The following is a 25,982-nucleotide window of genomic DNA, read 5'->3' as shown; positions in this document are numbered from 1 at the left end:
ATTGCAAGACTAAAGACCCAATTATTATGTAAATGTGGTTATTTAAAAAACAGGTATATTGTCAGGAGATCTTAAGGTGATGTTGTAATTTTACAGGGTTAAACAATGCAATAATCCAGACTGCATTTTAAAATGAGTGTGTTCTGTTTGTCCCTCTAAAAATGGAACTCATCTCCTTATGGTATATAAAGACATACAAACAGAAAAGACAACTGTTACATTTTCGCTTGTTTACATTTTAGCATCAAGTTCTATGTATTGCAATTTGTGTAACTTTGTGGCACAAACAGCACAAACTCTTCACACATATTGGTGAATAAGAGATAATCATGACCTGGATGACTGAGGAACTTGACAGAAAGTTGGGTCATGGCAGTTGGACTTCTTTCATGTCAGGTTGAAGCTACTTGGATAAGTATTGAAACATTTCACCCAAACAAGACAGAAGCTGATAAAGCTGCCCTTAATTGATACCAATCCAAAATAGAACTTTACAGCCTGAAACAATGTACCAGTAAGTCCAATTGCTTTATAGTGGTTGTGGCTCAGCTGGTAGAGCGGACATGAAGTCTGTCTCACTGAGCATCTGCTTATACACGAATCCAACGTGAATAATACATTTTGGTGAATGCTATTAATTATTGCTATTAATTATGTTCTCCAACACAAAAGTACAAAAGTATACTGTTTTACATTTTATGATGTTCTTTACATGAAATACATGCAAAAAATGCAGTATTGACTATTGAATGTTGGATATTCTTTTCATTTTTTGCACAAATGTGCATTTGAGATTTTTTTTTTAATCTTGTGTGCAGAAAATGCAAAAATCAAGGTAAGGTTGAAGCATTCAGAAGTTAATAATAAAATAAAAAAGGTAATAAACTGTTGAACAATTTATAATAAAATAACTTTTACTGTTATTTTTGAACAATTTTGTACTGTAAGATCTACAGAAAGTTTTATTTAACAATTCAGCAATTAACAACCATATTCTTGTAAAGACATAAAAGTAAAAATTGCAGTGTTTGATGTTATTAACATGATGGAACTGTGTAACTGTGTAACTGAGTGATGTTCTGAATGAAAGGAAAGTCCCATGTTGCCAGACGACAGGTCGGTCCCGCTGTCGCGATTGGTGGCCGCGTGTCCGTCCCTCTCTCTCTCTCTCTCTCTCCTCTCTCTCCTGCGCCCCAGAAGACAACACCGAGCCGGACGGGGCAGCGGCAGAGTGGACTTTTCTACATCGACCTCATGGCCGCAGAAACCATGGAGATGAACGGCCGTGTGAACGAAGAGAGCTCGGCGGCGGGAGAGGTACAGTCCGGCCGGGCCTGTTTTTCTTCTCTTCTCTTCTCGTTCATTCAACTCAACTTTCAGACGAGATGGAGTCTGTTTTCCACCTCAGAATAGTTTCCTTCGGTTTCGCCGGCGTATCAGATCGTTGTCATGGCGATGAGATTATGTGCTGCTGAATGCGTTTATTTGGGATTCTTGTGTACGTTACAGTAGCAGATCCCATGCGTAACACAACCGATGACGTCATCACGTACACACACACACACACAGATATATATATATAGATATATAAAAACCGCGCTGCGTGGTGCGGGACAGAAAATATCAACCGCAGTGGAACAGAAAGCGAAGCCTCCATTTCCGCACACACACGGTCACCAAACCAAGTCCAAATAACACGGACTTTAGTCACAATAATGGATAATTTACTAGACTCTACATAGAAAACGTGCAAATAAAGTTCTAAATATGACGGATTGGCCTCTACATAAACATTTTGATATTATTTCTAATAGTAAGTTATCAAACAGCAAGTGCAGTTACCAATAATTCTCTAATAATAACTCTGAAGTAGTTTTGTTCCTGGCCCTTTGCTTATGTAAAATGATTAACCACAGGGAGAAGTGAAATTGTAGTAAAGATGGAAACATGCAGAAGTTCAGAGGTGTAAAGATCATGGAGATTATGAGGAAATGTCCCCTTCCAGCTGTTCTGACTCTAGACTCAACTTTTGCTGCTGGGTTCCTGTCCACTATGGATAAGATTTGTCAGGTGATAACGTCACAATCTCTGAAATTTGAACAAGACAGGACTTTTTGACCCGTTTCGCAGGGCATCATGTCACTTTCACTTCCTGACAGAGCCATCACATCTTCAGTTTCAGTAAGATGAAATTCCAGCTTTCAAATGAGTTGGATTTAACCTCCACCAGACTGTGCTGTGTTGCAATGTATTTCAACACCCAAATACAAAAAAAGGACCTGAGCTTGATCTGAACCACTATTTTACTATTTATCACAATTTTAATATCTAACCTATAATTAAAATGATACTTTCATCTCCTCGTTGTGTCATCACCCTTTGGAAATTTGAAGTAAAGAGCTTACACCTGGTGAGATACCTGGTATTAACCAAACATGTGATGTCCTTTGGCTCTTACAAGTAATTTAGTGAAACCTGCCTAGATCTCAATGATTTTCTGCAGCAAAATATTAAATGGGGTTTTGCAATAATTTCACCATGCCAGAGATTCCTGGCTGGGACTGTGGCCTGACATGAGCAACCCTGGGTAATCCAGTGCTGACCAGAGGAGGACGGGTTCCCCTTTCTGAGCCTTGGTTCCTCTCAAGGTTTCTTACTATTTCTCTGTTTGGGAGATTTTTTTTCTTGCCTCTGTCACCTTTTGGATGCTCCCTTGTGGTCTTGAGCATGGTTCTAATGTACATTGTGAAAAGTGCTGCACAAGTAAAAATTGGTTAATTGACTGTGGGAATGCTGGAAGATACACTTATGGAATGAACGTATGGCTAGCAAACTGTCTAATGTAATAGCAGGTGTAATAACTGATTTAGGGCCAGGGTGATGGGCTTATACCCACCCAAAATGTTCCTCTCATTTCCTCTTTATTGGTTATCTTTATGGTTTTTCAAAAGTCACTACTAGAGTGTCTAAAATAAGATTTCAAAAATCCTCACGTGACATCCCTGGAACTACAGAAACAGGGTTACATGAATATAGAGTATTAGTGATAAACTTGCCCACATTGAGAGTAGGGTGGAACATGTGGTTTCATCAGGTCAGCGACGCAAGAAATCCCCCCAAACAAACATGAAGTGAAACCATTTGGCAAGAATATGCAGGTCAGCATATGCATGAGTATGTTACATGAGAAAATTTTACAAAATACAAAACAATATCTCTGTAATTATAACTCAGTGAAGGCACTGGAAATCAATAGATAATAAATAAAACTACACATAGTACATATTGTTACTATATTACACATTTCCTTTACAACAGAATTATCCAGACATTTCAGAAACACAAAAAATAATGAGTAAAAAATTATACAGTACACATAAAAGGTCTCTGTGTTCTTCAGATGGAAGTAAGTGCTGCCTGCTGGTGAGACTATGGTCATGCTGTTCTAACAACGTTTTTAAATCGTTTTGAAAGGCTCCGTGGGGTCCAGGACGCTGGAGAGGCAGGGGCGCTCCTCTCAACATGAACAGTTACGCCAACAAGAAGAGTGCGGCAGAGAGCATGCTGGACGTGGCCTTGTTGATGGCCAACGCGTCCCAGCTGAAGGCCGTGTTGGAGCAGGGCCCCGACTTCTACTTCTACACTCCCCTGATCAGCCTCATCTGCATCTCGCTCATCCTGCAGGTTCTGGTGGGAATCCTGCTCATCTTTATTGGTGCGAAAATTTCACCACAGATATTAACTTCTGATAAAATAATCTTAATTTGAAGACATTTTTAGGAACCTAAGAGGACTAATTACCATTATTTCATGTAGTGAAATGGAACCTCAATGACGAAAGCAAGCACTACCAGCTGAATTTTTTGGAGAACATCTCAACAGCGCTGGTATTCATCATTGTAGTCGTCAACGTCTTCATCACAGCTTTTGGGGTCCAGCGACCCAATGCCAGTGCATGATCCATGATGATCCTGAACAGGTTCTACAGGTAAATACAGTATGCTATATGCAAAATACTTATTTATTTATATAATCTATGCCATGGAATTTGCACAATATTTAATTTCGAGTAATCTAATAACACATTTTTCAGTTCATTTATGATTGAATCATTGATGATTGACTCAGCATAATGAAGTCCTTCTTCAGTTATAGGCAAGAGGACAGGGACCACATTGAAGATCTTTCTCCTGCACAGCACCGATGAGTTTGAGCCATTTTCTTCTTCAGCTCATGTCTATGCAAAAGGTATCATGTACTTAGAGATGGCCAGAAACTGGAGGGACAGTATTCTTCAAAATATGTGCCTACAGCAGTCAAAACCAAAAAGAAAGCCTTAAAATGGATGGTGCACGTGCTGGAGAGGGCCACGTCAGTAGGGGGCAGTATTGCAACAGGAAGGGCATCCTTTACAACAGAACACCAGAGAAGAGGACATGGGACAATAGTGGCATGACATTATCTGTGCTGGAACAGATGTTTTAAATATCATTTGTGTGTGTGCGCTTGACATTTACAGGGTCTTTGACCTGGACTATACATCACAGCAAAAATCACCACTTCATCTACCAAAAAGAGTTTATAATGTTGTAGTTGTTTCTTATTTTTTATTTATCATGGACCAAACAATTTAACATTGCTTGTAAAAATCTATACAATTCCTGTGTGTTGGTTATTCTTTTGTAAATAAGTGTAGCCAGACTGGGGAAAGCAGCATCAAGGTCATGCAAAGGGCAAATGCACTGATTACACATTTCATATAAAGGCACATACTGCAGACCAATCCTAAACAATTAAGGCCACAAGTAAAAGAACACTGTAGTGAAGGAGTGAAACTCAAAATAGCAAAATGATAAAATTAAGAGCCATTACTTTTCATTTAACTTGGTTTGTGGGGTATAAAGGCACAAAGGCATAATAATAAGGCACTGTCTCTATCTTCTGTCTGCAATATGATATTGCTAACAGACCAAAGCAGAATATGGAAGACATGAAGTCATACCTTAACAATAAGTACTGGCCAGAAAGGTCTGGACTAGAGAGGGGCCTGCTAGAATCATGGTGCCATTTGATGTACCTGATGTTAGACACGTTGTTAGGACATTGAATCGGCCCCACACAGATTATTATTGCAGACAGATGTTAGAGGAGCTCCAAATAACAAGATACCACCACAGATACCACCTCAATGCTTCATCTGTGGAGCAGAAATAACTTTTTTAAATGGACAGAAGCAAACAAGCCATCCAAGTGCCTAGTTGGACCTAGAAACCCTGCATGGTGTAACACAGGGTGTAAAATCTATCCACAGTATGTGCAGATTTAATAAAAAAAAAAGCCATAATGTAACTTGCATGATGCATGGAAGATGCATGATCTTCCAGAAGCTTCTTTGTGGTGTTCTTGGGACAATGGCACTCCTAGCTACTGCTTGATCCTGTCTTCTGAGTACCATATTAAAACCTCTCGGACCCTGCGACCCAAACCAAGAGCAGCAAGGCCCAGAGCCTTGCTGGTGGCACAGGTAGCTTTGGATTCTGAAATTATTTAAATATGGAATGGTTAAGTGGAACTTTAAACCATATCATGCAGAAGATGTGACTCACCTCCATAGTAATACAGGATAGCTACCCCCAATGCCACACTGAAACAGCCCAGAAAGAAGACAGGACCTGTGAAGCCAGAGAGGAACATGTGACGAAGAGTGATATTTGAAGAGCGGGGGGCATCTTCACAGGTATATTTACCTCTCTCGTTTAAAATAAATCTCTCCTTCATGCCCTTCTCTGGAGCAACTGCAGGCTCTCTAGATCCTACAAGTAATGTCAGTTGGAACAGATCTAAATGGTGTAAATATTCATTTCTGCATGTTGGGCCATTTGTGTATATTAGAATTGTAGGTATTCAGAAGGCAGAACTGCATTACCAGCATTTACAAAACCATCTCAGGGGTCTGTGAATTGTACAGCCCTTGTACAGGAGGAGAGGAAAACAGACATACCTTTGCGATCGAGACGTGTAGGCAGGCTGAAGTAGACCTCTTCTGCATGCAGGTGCAGTGCCCGGTAAAACTCTCGGCATGCTTCTTCACCTTTCTCCTGAAGGTGACTCAGGAGTTCCGCCAAGCGGACGCAGGTCGGCACATCCAGGTCCCTAAACTAACAGATGCTCTTAATTCTCTGTATGTGCAGCAGCAGTAATGGTCATTTTTGCTTCTCTGAATGGTGGTTTGTGGGTGAAAAATGATTATTGTTTTAATGAATATGCCAAAACCTCAAGTAAACCTATTATTCTGAGAAAATCAATTTTGCAACATAACAAAATTTGCAAAAAGTGATGCACTGTGAATACTTTCCAGATGCCCTGGATTTCAGTCAAATATCATGCTCATTATGCAAAATCTGTCACTCATTTGTGTTATAAGCATTCCCTCCCAACTCAGTCTGATATTTTTATTAGAATTGACTTTTTACTGTAGTAAAATATTGTAAAGAACACAAATTGTCCATAATAGCTGAATAGTTCACATAATGCAGTAAAGCCAAACATTCATGCAGACTTTTACAGAAAACAAGCACACACTCACCCTGGAGGCCTCCTTGTCAGTAAGGATCTGTGGATAGATCCTATTGAGCTGCAGGATCAGTTTATCCACCAGCTCTGTATCCAGACGCCGGTCAGCTTTGAGGAACCTGCTGTCTCTCTGGAGTTGGACCTGGAAAGTATCTGTAATGTTACAAGAATGATGAGAATGAAAAAGGGGCAACAGTATAAAACAAATGAAATAACTGCTATGACTGGTCAGTGTCCTAAAGCAATTTTGAGTCACTATGAGAAACAAGACAAGCACTCATCAGTTCACTTTAGGTTTTATCTGATTGTGTTGGAATTTACAGATCAATACAGACGTGGTGAATTTACCATAAAAATTAATTGCAGTGGGACATTTCTCCCATAGGTCTCCAACAACGTCTGTAATAAAAGGTTTAACCCTGTGGCTTGGCTCAGCGTTCTACAAATCTTGGTTCTGTTGATGTACCGGCCCGATTTAAAGACCCCTACTGATGTCACAAGAACAACAGGAACTAGTTACAGGAAAAAAGGAAATGTAATTCACTACTGTAAGTAGTATTTTTATGCACCTGGTTGTTGCTTAAGTATTTGCCTTTGGAGATGGTTTTTACTGATGAGTTATTACATAGTGACAACTGACAACTTTTTTTTTTTTTTTTACATTGCAGTTTGCGCAGCTGAATGTCCGTGGGAATCTGAAACCTGGATTTATTTTCCAAAAAGAGCAAATATTCAAAATAATACTGACGTCATCATCCCTACATATAACCATTAACCTTCCTCGTGTTTAAAGCTTCACGTTTAGCAGGTAAACCCCACACCTACAAACAACATTTATTTCTTATATAGCCCAAAATTACATACAGTATGTACAAAAAAATAACTCTAGGAGAGAGGAAAGAAAAGGAAGGAAGAAACTTTGGGAAGGAGTGATACAGGATGCACTTCCAAGGTAGAGTGAGGCTGCAGTTGGTGTCAGTGCAGGGTTGTTTTGTCCAAGAAAAGAAAAGTCCAACAGGTGTAGTGGTGGAAAGTGTAGCATAGAGCATCTGTCCATGTTTGGAGGTACTGGACTGTGCAGAGTAGGTTTTAGTCCAATGTCATGGTGTACGTTGCACGTCCATTATAATGCTACGTGACTATTTTAAGATCCCTGAACATTTACAGCATTTATCAGACGCCCTTATCCTGAGCGACTTACAACAGGGACAGACCCCCCCCCGGAGCAACTTAGGGTTAAGTGTCTTGCTCAAGGACACAATGGAAGTAGGTGGAATTTGAACCTGGGTCTTCTGGTTCATAGGCGAGTGTGTTACCCACTAGGCTACTACCACCAATGCAAGTTCCACCTGCAGACATCACCTGAGTGTCTTTCTTCGGAATTCAGAAAATCTCACTTGCACAGGTTAGTAACTAAACTTCTCCTGTTCACACCCCCTTCCTTCGATAGTCTCTGTGACACGCCTGATGGAAATTGTCTGCCTTCAATGTGTTGTGCTTATGATCGTTTTAATGACCGTGAGTCAAATGAATGTTTGTCTGACAACACGCCTAAAACGAAAAAGCTTTTCACCTAAAAATAGTCGATTAAGCAAGAAATCTTACAAAACTATTCAACATTTACATTTGGACCTAGAGTACATTGGAAGGCAAATTCTTTTGTACTTTTACTCAAGTGATATTTTAAAGGGAAGACTTTTACTTATACTTTTACCTTCTCTACTCTGCTTTATGTGGGGTTTGGTTTAAAAGCTGCTTCTGACGAAGACTGGTGTAAAACAACAGATCTTCTACCCTCTCGCTTCCCATGTTTCCATGTCAGGCAGTTTCATGCTGTAAACCAGGAGTAATATTATTTCGACAAACACGCGAAATGCGTGGATCCGAGGTTCTGTCCCGGCACGGTCAAAGTGACCGGAATAAAAAAAGTCACCGAGTCCACTTAGCCGCGATGCTAACAACCGTGAGCAGCAGCAGCACGCGTGGCGTAAGAGTAGAAAGCACGGAATAGCCCCAGACAGACGAGGTGTAACTACACACAGACACGGAGTAAAGGCCGCCGGTTGGAATAAAACACAAACCTCCCATCGCAGCAGGAATGTCTACGCTGACGGGTGAGGAGAAGTGGCCATGTCGCACCGCTGCTGCTGCTTCCGCTTCACACACACACACAAACTTGCCAAATACACTCGCCCTAATTTACAGCGTGTTCACCTGTTAGTGGCGTGTGTGAAGTAGCTGAACGTGAGACCACGTTTGTGCATCATTTACAGATTTGAGTTTGGTAAAAAAAAAAAAAAAAAATCATTTTCTGTACACTAGTTTCCCGGTGGCATGCATGAGGAGAGTTGACGTGTTTGTAATACCGAGGTTTCTGGTTGAATCTTGTCCAGTTTTGTCCAGTTTAAAACGTGTGTGTATTTGTGGTAGGCTTTAGTGTCGCAGGAGAACGCCATTAGAAGCTTGTAAACGTGCATTTGGGCAGGAGGGCAGGCAAATGAAGCCCCACCTTGGCCGACTAACATCATTATGACTAAATAAACGCTACACGTAAGAAAACGCCAAATCCAACGAAAACGGTTCGGTTTTAAGGAGTACATGGGCTGTACATTAAATTTATATGAAATTAGGTTTATATAAATACACATTTCCTCATTCCTCAATGAAAAGAATACCACAGCTGTCCAGATATTATTTAGGTACTGAAGAAAACTTACCCAACCCCGGAGGTTACCCTGTGGTCTCGGACTGCTAGAACAGGGGCCGAAAATAACTCAATACACACACACACACACACACACACACAAATACCTACAGTTAAGGTGTTTCTCAACAGGCTGCTGATGGTAGACATGACAGACGCAGACCTTTCATCGTGTTTATTTGGCCACAATAATAAGCACCTTTACACACAAAACCACGGGTATCACATGTCCTACCGACACCGTCGTTCTCTAGGTAAATGCTAGCAAGTGACAGCACATGATGTAAGTTCATTACAGGGTGCCAAATTAGAGTCAGGCAGTAAAAAAAAAAAAAAAGAAAAAAAAAAAACACTGCTGTCTGCTAATATATTTGCTAATATGTTGCCTCAAGAATGATTGATGCAACTTGCATTATTTCTGTAACTAATAATAATGCACATAATAATACTGCACCATTATAACATTTTATAAATAACTAACCGAACAGGGTGGTGTTATTGCATATAAAGGTATAAAACTGTGACAAAACCTGATGGTATAAAAATCTGCACAGCTAGTCCCTAATAATGACTACAGCTATGATTCAAGCAAATGAAAAACACCATATTAGAGCTCAGATACAGTTAAATTGCACTTTCATTTCTTTTGTATAAAACCCCTCCGTTCTGTATTCTGAAGCATTTCATTGCCAGCAGGACTGGTATGAAATGGCACTTGTTCAGGCTTGTTTAAAAGAACCAATAAAATTATTATTTATACAAACATTTATAGAAACATAAAGAATTCTCTCAGCTACACTGTTACTGATGCCACTTAATGAATGAACATGTAGCTCTGAATATTAATGCTCTAGAGTCTTCACTCCTGCACTCAATTGAAAACACTCAGCAATTCACTGCCTTTGTCAAACTTTGTGTCAGTTTTGTCTCTCTAATGACAATTAGATAAATAGCAGTTTGTCTTAAAACTGCATGCTAGCAGGACAGCAGAGTTTGATAATGCGGTCACCATAACACTCTTTTAAAAAAAGGTAGGAAGAACGAAAATCTGAAGAAACAAAAAGGCACTGAAGGTGAGTAGCAAAAATCATACAAATGATTGCTTTTGAAATCTTATGGGTGATCTTATTAGAAATCCTGTATCCATAACAGAACCAGAACCATAACATGAACAGAAATCAATCATGTACGTACACTGTTAAATGAAAAATACATGTCAAGTGTAAACAAACAATAAATACAGAAATAATTTGTGTAGTTTTGTCCCTGGATCCTGTTTATGGCTGCTAAGCATGCAAAAAGTGTTATTTAATGCATACAGATATTTAGATAAAACATTTGTACTGATATAATAAGTCCATTATAACCATCGATGATAAACTCTTCCGCCTGGAAAAGATTTCTCTTATAGATGGATTGCTTAAGCCAGGTCAGGAATGTTCCTGTCCAGCCATGACCCAGGTAAATGAAACAGGATGCACCGCAGGACATCTTGACCACAATGAATTGCACACTGAGCATTACAGCCATGTGTAAATCAGCAATTTACCTACCTGTTAAATACATGACATGGAAAACGATATCATTGCAGCCACTGAGAGTTTGATAGGGCATTGTAAATAAAATTAAGGTAAATGTCACACAGTGAGGGAAAAATGGAATAACATGAACTTCACTGCTGAATGTACCTGACAACTTCCACTTCTCAGCTCAGTCACCACCACCACAGGTCTAAATTGCAGCACACCTACACATACAGTCCTGAATATGAGTGATTTGTGATGTGTGCAAGGGTCTCACTGGGTCATCAGCAGGAATCCACCACAATATCCACTTTACTACATTACTGCAAAATACAAAAGACAAGATGGACAGAAACCCCAAATTAAAGTCATGTACATCAATGAAGAATATATTTACATGAAAACATGTGCTCGCAGGTGTGTATGGAAGTTGGTTAGATGGATCAGTGCATGGACTCACCAAGATGTGTTACTCAGAATGCAAGCTGCTTTTCCTAGTGACATATGACAATTACAAGTGAGGAGCACATGGACAAGACAGTGTAACAGACGATGAGACAAGACTGTTAATGTTAAAACAGTCCTCAGGTTTGCATATGGCGGGGAACATGAAGCGCCAGCATCGGTTAATAAGGTTTACCAGCAGACGTCCATGCAGACGAATCCATGTTAGTGGTTAGCAAACACATCAGCCCTGCTCAGCATGGCAGACATTTAACAGGGGAAAGTGAAATGGGTAACAGCAACAGAGACATGGATGAAATGATCAGAGGTCACCAACGATCTTGTACTTCTCACTGCAGAAGAGCACAGGGCTTCCCACCCTGGGTTGCGGACGCACTCGGTGGCCAAGCTGGGGACTTACATGTGGGCTGGCAGAAGAGGAAGGGGCTTTTCTCCGAGCGGAGGAGTGGCCTTTGGCCTGGCTGGATGCCATTGTGCCCCCCCCCACGCCGTGCCTGTTCATGGTCAAACTCCAGGTCCTCCAGGCGCTGGGTCAGAGCCAGCTTCTGCTGGATGGCCATGCGGAGCAGGGAGTTCAGCGTCTTCTTTTCATCTTCAGCAGCAGCAAGCTGCCTCTGCATGTCGTCCAACTGTGTCACATACTCATCACAGCTGAGAGAGCAGACATGCAGGAAGAGAGATGAATGAAAAAGACACGGTTGTTATATTTGAATCTGGTACAAACGGTACATGTTAAGTGTCATTAGATAAGCCTCATTACATACCGGGTAGCAAACATAGCACGGAGGGAGGAGAAGGTGGCAGCGTCCTCTTTCAGGGCCTTAAGCTCATTGCGAAGCTTCATCATGGTCTCAGTCACCATAGCCTTCTCGTTCTCATATTTACTCTTCAGGTTGGCCAGGGCCACCTCTGCTGTCTGTGGAGAAGAATTTCAGTCACATAGTAGCCTAGTGGGTACCACACTCGCCTATAAACCATAAGACCCCAATTCTAACCATTGTGTCCCTGAACAAGACCCCTTAATCCTGAGTTACTCCAGGGGGACTGTCCCAGTCACTACTGATTATAAGTCGCTCTGGATAAGGGCATCTGCTTAATGTCGTAAATGTAACATAGCGGCCATTACAGTGGGCATACACATCACCATGGGAACCAGTGTACTACTGCAGGCATGTATGTTTCAGATGGCATTAAAAACTGCTATCAACCTTTTACTGCTCTGTAAATCTGAACAATTTGATGCCTTTTTTGTGACACTGTAATAACCAAAATGCAGTCTCACCTGCTTGTTGGCCTTCAGGACGGTTCTTAGGGTGGCAATCTGCTCTCTCTTGGTGCTCAGGAGGGATTTCAGTTTCAGGATCTCCTCCATGCAGGCTGTCTGGTCTTTATCAGCAACAGCAGACAGCTCAAGCGAGGCCACTCTCTGGCGGGACAGCTCAGTGGTCCGGTCCACTGCCTTCTGCAGGTGCCTTATCTGGTCTCGGATGATGGCCACTAGGTTATAAATGTCCATGGGCTCCTTGCGGTTTTCCTCTGTGCTAGCAGGTGGCATGGGTGAGCTGGTTCTTGCTCCAGCCTCAGGGGCTTTGCTGGGCTCTTGACCGTTGGTCATGGGGGTGGTGCTCTTGCCCTCCTTGTAGAAGTCCAACATGACCCGGTTGGGTGTCTCGTTGTTGCACATGCAGACATGGTGATAAAGGTTGGCCAGCTCCTCACTGAAGGCCACCAGCTCATCCTGGGCCACACTGAGGCTGCCCTGTGACTCGCCTGCTGCCACACTTGCCTCTCGCAGCTCCTTCTCCAGTCGTGCCAACTTGTCCCGGTCCGAGCGGCTGGTACTCTCCAGGTTGGCAAGCTGGGTGCTCAAATCACGCACCTTCCAGGGTAAAATCACACAGCATGCCTAAACTTTAGCATGATACAGCATTCACAATCGACTATTGTATGCTTTCTGGTTTTAGTGTGAATTCAGATGATTGTCCTGGATAGGGACCTGTTTAAATGGTCTACAGTTAATCAGACAGTGAAAAGGGCATTACGTACTTGGCTGTCGAGGCGACCCCGCTCCTCCTGGTACTGCGTGCTCTGACCCTGCTGCTCCTCCTTCAGGTTCTTTAGCTCCACACGCAGCTCGCCAGCCTCAGCCACCACCAGCTCGTACTTGCAGCGCAGGATCTCAGGCCCATGGATGTCCAGTTCGTAGTAGTCGCCGTCGTTTTCCTCACGGCTATCGCGCTCACGCTCGCTGTCCAATGCCGACTGCCGCTCCTTCCCAGCATGCAGTCTGCGCATGGCTCCCAGATCATCGCTGAGTCGGCCCATGGCCTCCTGTTGTTCAGCCAGTGCTCCTCGTGCATGCTCCAGCTGCTTCTGAGATTCCTGAAGGGTAGAAAGTAGCGCCACCTTCTCACGTTCCACCTGGAGAAGCAATGATCAATGATCGCTGGGGTTATTGGGTTACTTCTTTCTGATCTGGCCACTGTCGCCTCCAACTTGCTCACTAGCACTGTTCTAATGTGAGGCGCCTTGTGCATTGTAAAATTGCAGAAATAACAAAGATATTGACAAAAAATAATAAGAAAAACTAGAAAATTAAATAAAAATGCTTTGAACATTTCTTTTCGTCATTTACAGGGGTAAAAAAGTATTTGGCAGCCACGAATTGTGCAAATTGTCCCACTTAAAAAGTCTGTAATTTTCATACACCATTATACAAATAAATAAAAAAAAATTTGTCTCTTGCAGTAGAAGTGTACCAATGATGAAAATAACCAGACCTCTCTCATATTTTTAAGTGGGACAGGCTGCACAATAAAATATACTAAACAATGATAGTTCATTTTAACAAAAAAATAGATATATTTAATATGAATTTAGTGAATCATATCAAGGTGATAAAAACAAAACCAAGTTAACAGTATATTTGAGTATACTGCTAAGGTGTTGAGTATAGTGCTAAGGTTCCTACCTGAATCAGCTGTTGCTTGAGTTTCTGGATCTCTGAGATGTTGAGTTCGCTCAGCAGATCATCAACCAGACTGGGTGCTGGACGGAACTTTTCTCCTTTTCTGAGTGTGGATGACCTGTTATCATCATCATCACCACCACCATCAGCCATCTTTGCAAGGCCATTCTCAAAGCTGCGAATGACATCATCGCTGATGGACTCATCATTGGGAAGCTTGATGCCATCCAGGGAAACGGCAAGGAGTGAGTCGCCAAGGGTCATGTGGTGAGTCAGCTCCTTGCGTAGCGCCGCTTTCTGCTCACGCTCAGTTTTGACCGTCTCCAGGGCCTCAGCCAGTTGACGCTCACAGATCTCACGGAGTCGGAGTGCTTCCTCCAGCTGACTGTTCAGGTACTGTGCTTCCTCCTCCAATCGTCGGATCTCATGCTTCAGACCCTCAAACTCCACCTGGAGAGAGACACAAAAAAAGTTAATTTTCCGCCATTCATATCATTCTCCTCCTATTTCCATGCGCTGCTCTTACCGTATCAGCCGGTCTGGTTGTCCACATTATCATGCCCTTACTGACAACAACCCTCCCCATTTACGTGGGCTTGGGACCGGCACCAAGAAATACACGGTCACATGCGTCCCCCAGTGGCTGGGTTCCATTCATACCATTTTAAGTTCACTGTCAAGCCTCCTGCAAGTCTCACCTGGCCCTGTCTGAGCACAGACACTTGTTTCTGCAGAGTGATGTTCTCCTCCTCCAGCTCACTGTAGTCCTGCAGGAGCCTCCCCTCCCTGATCTTGAACTCCCTCACATCATCCCGCAGTCGAGTCCGCTGCAGTTCCACCATCTCATTACTCTACACAAGGAGAGAAATGTGGTTGTACAGAGCATCAAACATGCATGTCCTTAGAATATATACAGTACAGTGGAAACATTTTTGGTAAGTGTTGGAAAAATACTATAAACTATGAATGCTTTCAATAACAATTTACAAAATGAATAAATTAATAGAAATCTAAACCAAATCAATATTTGGTGTGATGACCCTTTGGCTTCAAAACAGAGGAAGTTCTTCTAGGTACACTTGTACAGTTTTTGAAGGAACTTTGCTGGTAGGTTAGTTAGTTCTCCAAGATGTGCTTTGCCGGTAGGCTTCCTCAAATTCTTACGTCTCTTTTTGTAATCCCAGTCAAATCACAGCTCTGGGAGGCAATATAAATCACTTCCAGGATTCATTGTTCTGCTACGCTGAATAGAGTTCTTAATGACATGACTGTACGCGGTTGTCCAGGTGCTGCAGTATGAATTTGTGGCCAATTATACACCTACCGAATGTACTGCATGGTGGATAAATATCTGGCTATATTTCTAGACCAAATCTCCAGCAGTCCCAATCTTGCAAGGAACCTCCACTTTGCTTCACTGTTGCCTGCAGACCCTCATTATTGTATCACTGTCCAGGCCTTCAGCAAGAGACATGGTGACCCGCGGTACTGCTGATGAGGTGGCTCTTGAAGTAAACATTGCCGTTTGCTTAGTTAGCACAAATGCGGCTAATGCTAATATAAGAATAAACTTTCTTTAGTCTGACATAACAGGACATAATACTATTTTTACATACCACTTTCTTGTGGAAAAGAAATATGGGTACACTACCTGAACTATCAGAGTTTGCCAAGAAGTATCTGTGCATTGCTGCAAAACGATTTTTCAGTACTGCAGGGTACATTGTAAACCTGAGATGCTCAAGACTAACTCAGGAACACGTTGGTATGTTAGTGTTTCTGGAAATTGCCAAAAAAATACTCATTTAAGGAACACTGCAGGCAAGTGAAGTTTTGGGTGAAAATTTATGCATTGAGTTAGTGAAATTGTTTAGAATTTGTTTGTAAACATGTTTTCAATGCTTGTAATTAATTTAGTTATTTACAGAAATGTTTAAAATGCCATGGATTTGTTTTGATTATAATACTATTAGTATTAGTAAAGTATTGTTCAGTCATGGCATATTTTGTTTAATTAAAAAAAAGAAGAGTGTGTTATCCAGTCATGTTTGTTTACTTATTGTTTGTTATGAATAAAAATAGCTTGTTCAATTTGTGATTATGTGTTTTGCTTTAGTATCAAAATTGGTACAGAGAACCGAAGATTTTCACTGGTATTGGTACCAAATACTGAAATTTTGTTACCGTGACAACACTAGTCCTGACCACTACAAACCAGTAAAATCAGCTTGGAGAAACTGGAGAAGCTACAACTCAGTGGTCTAGTACTTAGCAAACTACTGCATTTACTAATTTAATCTGCTTCCAACACATCAACCTTAAGGGCAAAAATGACTTGCTACTTATTACTTCCAACCCACAGCACGGGACCAGCGCGACTTGCAAGATATTCACTGTCAGTGGCATTATAGCTGATCAATTATTATTTCAATATATTATACAGATTACTAGAGATTACCTATGATAATACATTGGTACAAGGATGAATCTGACGAGCGAGATGGGTGAGTTTAGGTTAGCAGTCTATTTTGTAGTTAGAGGTTAAATCTCAGCATGACTAAAATCAATATCAGTCCATATTTGAGTCACCATTTTATTATTCTGTGTATAAAAGACATATGGAGTGCTGATACACTATGTAAGCACAATGGAAGGAAAAACAATTAAAGACAATTTCCCAATCTTCACAAGTTAAACTAAAAAGGCCATAAAAGAAAATATTTGTATTTAAAGTACTTCCACAATAAATGTATTTATTCATTTTTACAAAACTCTAATTGCTGTTATATGATGTGTGTGCCAGCTCTGCTTTTAATATTGGTGCCTGCATTTTCTGAAAATGAACAACAAAACGTTTTACCATAAAATAATTATCTTGAGCAAGAACTAAACATACTCATACAAAATAATGTTAACAAAACACCATGTTCCTGTCACTGTGAAGGCTGTAAAATGTCACATTGGTCAAAGGAACAAGAGCAGCTCTCTCTCGAAATTGAACTATGCACATATTAATATGCAATATTTAATGAAAAGGGGTTTTCCTAAAAAACGGCAAGCAATAATTCTGGATTAGTGTATTGAAATAAAATGGACATGAGGACCACATGCTTTTCTGGAATGTTCCATACTCACCTCCCTGAGGTCCAGTGCCACAGTAATCAGGCGCTCGTTCTCTGACTGGGTGCCAGAGAGCTCATTCTTCACCTGCCTCAGCTCGTTCTGGAGCTCCTGCACCCTCTGCTCATAGTAGGCCTCCTTGGAGGCAGACTCAAGGATTAGTGACTCCTCCCGGCTCTCACCATCTTCTGCTACCTTCTTGTGGGCGGAGTAGGCCTGTCCAAAAGCCTGGGAAGGGAAAAGAACAGGACAAGTCAGAACAATGCAAACTACAAGCTGCAGATGGATGATGGATGTGGAAGAAAGTGAAGGGGTAGTTTACTGGGTAACACACCAGAACAAGAAGACCACAAAATTCAAATTCAAAACCCCACTTTCTGCTATTGTGTTCCTGAGCAAGACACTTAACCCTGAGTGTCTCCAGGGGGACTGTCCCCATATCCACCGATTGTAAATCGCTCTGGATAAGTGAGAATGTTCAATGTCATAATGTAAATGTTCCTGATCCACGCAATCTAGTACTGTAAACTGTGAACATGGAGAGCATTCATAAGCAAATGTCTTGGAAAATCACCTGGTTTGTGTAATTAACTATACCAATCACAAAATTAGCATGGCAGGCTTTATTTACTCACACAATAGAGTTTGCTCTACATAGGAATAAATTTGTAATTAAAATAAGGTTGTCTTAACTGATACATTAACAGGCTTGGTAAGTAACTGCACATAAACCCCTTCACCATACGTCTAGTGTACCACGATAGTACTAATCATGAAATATGGGTCTGGCCATTACTTGGATGGGAGATATCCTGGAGGGCTTGGTTGGAGGTGAGCTAAGGAGAGGGATGCAGTCCTGAAAAAGATATTATGATATTTGTGTGGAGCTTTCTAATTTCAGAAACGTGGTGGGACTCATCCAGGGTGGGGCGCGCGCACGCGCACGCGCGCACACACACACACACACACACACCAGTCATACAGTCCTGGCCCAACGTTTTGAGATATAAATACTGTTTTTCACTAAGTTTGCTGCTTCCATTTTAATTATGGCAATTTGCATATACTCCAGAATGTTATGAAGAGTGATCAGATCAATTGTAAAATACCTCATTGTCATGAAAATGAATTTAATCTAAAAAAAAAAAAAAAATTCCACTGCATATCAGCCCTGCCAGAAAAGGACCTGCTGAGATCTTTTCAGTGATCCTCTCTTTAACACAAGTGAGTGTTGACAAGCACAAGGCTGGAGATCATTCTGTCATGCTGATTGAGTTAGAATATCGGACTGGATGCTTTAAAAGGAGGGTGATTCTTGCAGTCATTGTTCTTCTTCTGTTTACCATGGTTACCTTCAAGGAAACATGCGCAGTCATCATTGTGTTGAATAAAATGGGTTTCACAGGCAAGAATATTGCTGATACTAAGATTGCACCTAAATCAACCATTTATCAGATCATCAAAAGGAGAGAGCTTCAAGTGTTGTGAAGAAGGCTTCAGGATGCCCAAGAAAGTCCAGCAAGTGCCAGGACCATCTCCTAAAGATGATTCAGCTGCAGAGTCGGGGGGCCACCATTGCAGAGCTTGCTCAGGACTGGCAGCAGGCAGTGAGCATGCACAGTGAGGTGAAGAATTTGGAGGGTGGCCTGGTGCCAAGAAGGTCAGCAAAGAAGCCACTTCTCTCAAATGACAGACTGATATTCTGGATATACAGGGATTGGACTGCTGAGGTATGGGGTAAAGTCACTTTCTCTTATGAAGAATTGTTTGGGGCATCTGGAAAAAGATTGTCCGGAGAATAAAAGGTGAGTGCTACCATCAGTCCTGTCTCGTACCAACAAGTACCAATTATCCTGAGACCATTCATGTGTGCAGCTTATCCAATGGAGTGGGCTCACTCACAGCCATGAATAAAGAATGGTATAAAAACATCCTCCAACAGCAACTTCTCCCAACCATCCAAGAAAAGTTTGATGAAGAACAATGCCTTTTCAGTGCCGTAAGGCCAAACAAAGTGGCAGGTGAACAGACAAAACCCCACAAACTCCAAGCACTGATTATGAAGGAATGGGTTGCCATCATTCAGGATTTGGCCCAGAAGTTGATTGACAGCTTGTCAGTGTAAATTGCAGAGGTCTTGGGAAAAAGGGCCAACACTGCAAATATTGTTTTTTTGCATAAACTTGATGTTATTGTCAATAAAAGCCAGTGAAAGTTATAAAATGTTTGAAATTATACTTCAATACACCACAGGAACAGACAAAGAGATCTAAAAACACTGAAGCAGCAAACTTTGTGAAAACCAGGATGTGTCATTCTCTAAACTTTAGGAAATGACTATACACTGTCAGATAAAAGTTTGGATAAACCTGGATTCATTTGTTCTAAAACAATGCAAAACCCATAAAACTGAAGACACTGGACTTTGAAATAACACACAAGGTTATGTAATAAACAAAAAATTGAACACTTGAGTTTCTCCAAAGCAATGAACTTTTGTTGTGATGCAGGGATGATAGGGGAAAAAATCCTATATAGATTTTTGCAGCCCTGTCGGTATGGCGGGATGCCATCAGCCCTGTGTGATGGTAGCATTCCATGCTCTTGGCTTCTCTCCAGCACATAAGATAGACAACAGGGATTGATTCCTGAACATAAACCTTGTTCATACACTCATGTTAATGAGCATCTCATGAAGCAATTTTTGATGATTATAATAGTGCCAACAATTTATCTGACAACAAAGCAGTAATGAAAAACTAGACTCAAACATACTTAACCTGCTACAAAAATACTAAATATGTTCCTTGCATTTTACTCTTAATTCACCTACATGCTTTTGAATATTCCTGAGAACATGGAGGAAATTAAAACTAAAATGTTCAATAACCAGCAAGGCGCTAACCACGTCACTGTCTGAATATTGCCCCTGAAAATGAATTTCCATACAAAGAACTGATAGCTATACTACCCCACTGCATCTTAAATGGTAACAGAGGAAATGGTTATGAAATAGGTAACCTTGTGATCAATACACTCATCATGCATAAATTCGAAAAAAGCTTCTTAACTTTCAGTTGCAGAAGTTTATATGTTATTCAGTGTCATAAAAGTAAACACCACTAGATGTAAACATGGCATCAGGTGATCAAAGTTGATCATATTGTTAGCCATACATGCAAAGTAATGTGTCGACACATTGACACCACAAACAGCATTGCAGATGGCAGTCATTTAGAAATGTGCTAGTGTGAACATCATGGCTGAGTTTGGCCATAGCTACAGGAAAATATAAGCTTGTTACACAAAGGCAGAAAATTAGCATAGCCTGCAGAGGTGTGGCTAGCATCGGTAAAATGTTGACTACTGCCCGTCCCGCCATTGGCTCTAATCCATATGGGTCATCCTGGCGACTGACATCACGAATCTCTGGACCTGGGAAGCTGAGCTGTGATAGTATTTGCAGCTTTTGGGGAGTGTGCTTTTTTGTGTGTACCCGCTTTTGCGTCAGATAAAAAAAATAATCTCTGCAACAGACACTACAGACACTCAGAAGTTCAGTTGTTTCTGTCTTAATTTTACTTTTAGTATAATATTTGCATCAAGCTGTCATTTTAGTTATTATTAGTCATGTCCATACTCAAGTTTCAGTCAATTAAAGGTCTGAGCATTTTTGTTTCATTTTAGTTCAAATTATCACTCTGATTTGCTCCATGCTTTTCGACCACACATTCTGTTCCGTTTCCAGAAAGTGCGTGCAAAGATAGTTTCATCTTTTTCTCACGTATCTCAATCATGCTGTGAATTTCAGTTTGATTTTGATACATAATTCAGCCGATGCAAACATGACTTTGTGATTGCGCCAAACATTGTGGTTGGTGGAATGGTGTTGATGACATCATTTCCAGGGCTGAAAACATTGAATATTTTTGTATTCAAGTTCTCGGAAAGATCATACTTTTAGGTTTTTAACAACTCTATCAATAGTGTGTTATACAACATAAAAGGCCTCTTAAAATGTGCAAGCAATTGGCTGTTATACCTCACAAAAAGGTTTTAATTCAAACTAAAAAAATTCATTAGATCAAAGCTTAAAACCTTTGGCTTATTGGCTTCAGAACTAATCCCATTTAATCAATCTGAAACATTTATGATGTACATGAACAACAAAAAAACTATGAAATGCAACTACACAAACAAAAGATAACCTATTGTCCTTAGTTTGAGTACAAAGGTTTAAAATAGTAATATATATATATATATATATAAAAACATTCAAGTATTACTAATAATTGAACTTAAACAGTTCAGTTTCCAACGGTTTTCAATTCCAAACAAATTCAACTCGTGAAATTCAGTTATCTAATTAGCATAACCTCCCAGTGGATAGATGAGAGTTGCACTGTCACTGTTTAAATTTATTTTCTAATTATTTTTTCTGTAAAATGTTGCATACAACATGCTCTTAATTTTAAATAAATGTTCTTAATTCCAATCTAGTCCCTTGTTTTTTGGTTAAATTATATGACTGAAGCTGTTACCTGTAAATTTAAATCAGGTTTTTATTAAGTACTTGGTTTCGGTGAGTACTGAAATGCAAGTATTCGTACTCATACTCATTCTCCAAAAAAGTGGATTAAGTGCATCTCTAGTCTCGCCTGCATGCTCTGGTTTGCAAGATATTTTATGCAATTTGAGAGCATCCATATCTTCTGGGAGACTTGGGAGAGACTTCTGGGAGATGCACACACAAAAGATGCTGATTTCTGACATTTTATTGATCGTGGACAAAATCCCAGCCCTATGACACAGGCTACAAATCAGTTAGCAATCATAAAAATAGAATAATAATAGAATAAAAGAATAAAAATAGAATAAGCAAAGCCTGCTTTTAGGAGTGCAACCCACGTGAGGACACACAGACCGTTATCTTAATTTTCAGCCACTGCCATAGCGAATTAAATCTATCGCGCCATCTTAAAACTTTGATATGTGCTTCAGTTAAAACAGTCTGTGTAAAACAATGATACTGGTGCTGCGCAGTAGTCTACGAAGCAGGATACGATAATAGATGGACTTTGGTGACTAATTAAATGAAGCCTTGAGGAAAAGCATTTACTTCGAATATTTTTTGTATTCAAATCATCGGAGTTCCTTGAATCGTTCGTTTCTGCCCAAGTCATTTTCACAAATGCCCACGTGCTTCTCTCCTCCATGCCCCCCCTCTCTTCTCCTCATTTGCATTTTAAGCTAGACACCCCAAAACGACGTGTTCTCATTGTGGGACTGGTTAAAGTGGCAAAGAGACTACAGATACAGTATTAGGGGACCACTAAGATCAATTTTAAAAAATCAATAGGGGACCTATTGTAAATAACTAGTGTAAGTAACACCATGCTAAATGTAAAAGCTGGTAGCTAAATAGGAGCCACTAAATAATTATAATCAGACTTGTCAATGACTAATTGATTATTATGGGGCAGTGGTGGCCTAGTGTGTAAGGAAGCGGACTCGTAACCAAAGGCTTGTGGGTTCAAATCCCGAACTGCCAAGGTGCCACTGTGTGTGCTTGCTGTGCTTAACAGTGACAATCATTTCACGTTCTTAGTCGATGATTAGTTGACTATCAAAATAGACATTAGTTGCAACCATACTTTCTGATATTATTTTGCGTGATTCGACTCAACATTACAGGGGCAGCCACACCCACAGCAGGCCCTATTCAATGTTACCAACTTGGCAAAGCTTTTGGACTATAGAAGGGAAACTGGGGCACCTGCAATAAGCACAATCACAATATTCACGTCTCAACAACCCTGCATTATGATCAGATTGTCACTGACACCAGCAGTCAGGTTAAGCTCTGGAATTAGATCCTAAGTCTTGCCCTGCTCTGACCTTTAAAGGACAGAAAAAAAAACAAAAAAAACAAACAAAGCACCGCCAACGGGGATGCTGGAGCCAGACAAGATTCAAAAAGGTCACAAGCCTCACAGCAAAGATCCACTTACTTCATAACATTACAACAAATACAGCCCATTCAAATTTGAATTCAATGTTCAATTCACCATGTAGCGATTGATATGTTGTAATATGTTCAATGACTTTGGCACAGATCAAAATTGCAAATAAAAAAGTTCTAAGAACTAATAAATAATGTCAGTATCTGTGAAATACAGTTTCTGATCAAATAGTTCGTACTTGTGCATCACTATAGGGAAAGGTTTGTTAAAATGACACACAAGATATTTTCCAATAAAATACAAGGCATAGCACTGCACACATTCTAAAAAGGCCTTCATACACTGATGGTTCTGACAGATGACTTCAGGAGACTTCCTGTCTCCGTGTGGCGGCCCCTGTAAATGCTTAGAACTTATGTCACCCAGAACAACAGCGCATCCATGTTCTGTGCCTGTGAGGAAATGACAACTAGTGCTACTTGTGAGTGGCCACTTATGCAACAGACTGATGCGATTAAATGGTCACCTTGTCTGATCCTGTGTCTGAGCCCATGTCCTACTGAGATATGTTTAGTGCATTCCGATGTCTGGGAAACAATCAACAAGCTGTGAAGCATGGGTGGCACAGAAGATGGTGCTTTTACTACAGTTATTCAAGCCATATTTATCACACTTCAGCCAGGTTCCAGCTCTCCAGCATTATTAAATCTGCACCCATCCACACCCGGATCTTAAAGCCACAACATCAGCCTGTTCTGCAAAATGACCTGCTTTGATGAGAAATAGATTTCCCAGCATTCCACACTGACAGACAATGTGCCTGTGTATTTTTTTTATTTTTTTTTTGGTGACAAGGACAGATCCTCTTACAGCCATCGGGGGGATCTAGTTCTTTATTTAGCATCAATAAGTGATGAGCAGATTGAAACAGAGAAAGACAAGTCTGCATTTCACATTAACCAAGGACGTTTTTACAGCACTGAAGTGAAAATACAATAGAATGAGAGAGAAGATGGGGTTGTGGAGGAGAAGGAGGATGACTATGAAAAAGAACATTCTGCAATTCTTCTAGTGAATTCTGTGTTCAGTTCATCCACTGTGGTCACAGACCCCTGGCTCAACCACACCCATCTCACCTCAACCCCACACTGGTCATAACAATCCCATAATCAGGTTACTGGAAGCCTAATATCCAGGCGGGAGAAGATCTAAAGAGCAAACACAGTGATTTCTGACCCCTGACGGTTTGGCACCATACAAATGCAGTTTCAACCATTCATCTTCAAGTAACTACTAACCACTCTTGGTCCACAAAGGGATGTCTGAATACTCACCATAAATGTATTCAGTTACAGAATATTAAGATGCAGTTAGAATACTTTTAAAGAAAACATGTTACTAAAATTCATGCATCATTAATTCTTGTCTTTTCTCGTGGCATACAAATAACTGGGATATTGGCATTGTCATTAGAACACAAATCGCCAACCCATTAAAAACGGTCCTAAAATTCAAATCCACATTGTCATTGTCCTGTGTTGTTATATCAGTGAGCTGAAACTGAAAGAACAAGTCTTAATCGTAGTACAAATCATCATAATCTGACAAGTTCATGTTTGGGATGTTAAAAAATATATATATTTCTTAATAGGGCCATGTTGTTTCTGCTGCTCGTGATTAGAATCTCCTATCAGCATCATCACATATTTTGCTCATTGACCCAACACTGATTGTGTTCGTGATATAATACAATATTTTATCACTATACTTTATCACTTTTAATCACTATAAATCGTCGGTTAATGTCAATCTCATTTCATCGAGTGCTGATTCCAGGGAAGAAATACAAAGAGTATCTGTTTTGAATGATCTTGTATTAATCGAGATTTTAGCATGCTGAAAATGACAGACGTGAGGTGCCATTACGTAGCACGGGTGAAATATCGGTGTTCAATGTATCAAATCGCGGAATTAGAGGACGTGTTAATGCCTGCGTTAATGATGTATAAAGTGCGTGTAAGGGTGTAAAGGCCATTTCTCCTCGATCATCTTTTACCTCCTTGAGCTGCTCCAGCTCCTGCCGGACGGACTCGTAGTCGTTCTCCAGCTCATCGTAGCGCTGCTTCAGCTGCTGCTTTTCCTCCAGGACCACCAGCCCGTACTCCGCAGCCTGGATCTTCTCCCGGGTCGTCTCTCTCAGATCCCGAGACAGGCGCTCGACCTCCGCCCGCAGCCACTGCGGCCCGGACTCGGCGACCAGCGCCGTCTCGGGAAATTCCTCTTCGTCCCCGGACATCTTGGCCGCTGGGTGCCGGCGGCGAGGCGCCTTACTGAGACTCCGGCGCCAGGCGCTCCCGGAGGAAACTACACGCCATACGGGACGCGAATGTGGGGCAACCGGCTAATAAATCCGCATTTGCCCCTCATCTACAGCCTTTGCGCTGTTTCCTTTTCTTCCTCCGACACCCCCTTATTGTCACCTTCCGCTCGAGGAGGGGGGGGGCTCAGAGCTGAGATCATCCATCTGGAAGACGGGGAGCAGGAAACCAGCACTGGGGGAGCTGGGAAACGCCGTCCACTGTCCGCACAGATACCCGGACACTGCGGCCTTCTGCACTTCAAATCCCAGCATTCAGCGCGCCAAGAGCCGCGGCACTTCTCCAAAG

At 41.1% G+C, this 25,982-nt stretch overlaps 3 protein-coding genes across 5 annotated transcripts; 1 reads left to right on the top strand and 2 right to left on the bottom strand.

The window, feature by feature from the left end:
• Nucleotides 1–896: 896 nt before the first annotated feature.
• Nucleotides 897–4,796, top strand: ninj1 (ninjurin 1). Its single transcript, XM_028962446.1, has 4 exons — nt 897–1,317; nt 3,475–3,715; nt 3,817–3,988; nt 4,150–4,796. The coding sequence occupies exons 1-3, from the start codon at nt 1,084–1,086 to the stop codon at nt 3,957–3,959; spliced, it is 618 nt and encodes a 205-aa protein (XP_028818279.1). The 5' UTR covers nt 897–1,083; the 3' UTR covers nt 3,960–3,988; nt 4,150–4,796.
• card19 (caspase recruitment domain family, member 19) lies at nt 4,561–9,243 on the bottom strand. Of its 3 annotated transcripts, XM_028962423.1 has the most exons (6): nt 8,655–9,238; nt 6,587–6,726; nt 6,002–6,158; nt 5,748–5,813; nt 5,607–5,672; nt 4,561–5,537 (listed from the first exon to the last, which is right to left on the bottom strand). In XM_028962423.1, exons 1-6 carry the CDS (start codon nt 8,659–8,661, stop codon nt 5,425–5,427), a joined length of 549 nt encoding a protein of 182 aa, XP_028818256.1. In that variant the 5' UTR covers nt 8,662–9,238; the 3' UTR covers nt 4,561–5,424. The 3 variants fall into 3 exon arrangements, with proteins under 3 accessions (XP_028818256.1, XP_028818248.1, XP_028818266.1); XM_028962415.1 differs by having other exon boundaries at nt 5,607–5,813; nt 8,655–9,243; XM_028962433.1 differs by lacking the exon at nt 5,748–5,813 and having other exon boundaries at nt 8,655–9,243.
• A 194-nt stretch (nt 9,244–9,437) lies between these two features.
• On the bottom strand, nt 9,438–25,859 carry bicd2 (bicaudal D homolog 2 (Drosophila)). Its single transcript, XM_028962402.1, has 9 exons — nt 25,373–25,859; nt 17,369–17,581; nt 14,932–15,084; nt 14,237–14,683; nt 13,312–13,686; nt 12,548–13,144; nt 12,030–12,181; nt 11,666–11,916; nt 9,438–11,123 (listed from the first exon to the last, which is right to left on the bottom strand). Exons 1-9 carry the CDS (start codon nt 25,610–25,612, stop codon nt 11,116–11,118), a joined length of 2,436 nt encoding a protein of 811 aa, XP_028818235.1. The 5' UTR covers nt 25,613–25,859; the 3' UTR covers nt 9,438–11,115.
• Between the last annotated feature and the right edge of the window lie 123 nt (nt 25,860–25,982).

This window comes from Denticeps clupeoides, chromosome 2 (genome assembly GCF_900700375.1).
Source record: "Denticeps clupeoides chromosome 2, fDenClu1.1, whole genome shotgun sequence".
Taxonomy (NCBI): domain Eukaryota; kingdom Metazoa; phylum Chordata; class Actinopteri; order Clupeiformes; family Denticipitidae; genus Denticeps; species Denticeps clupeoides.
The sequence above is the reverse complement of the archived record's forward strand: the minus strand, read 5'-3'. Positions and strand labels throughout refer to the sequence as shown.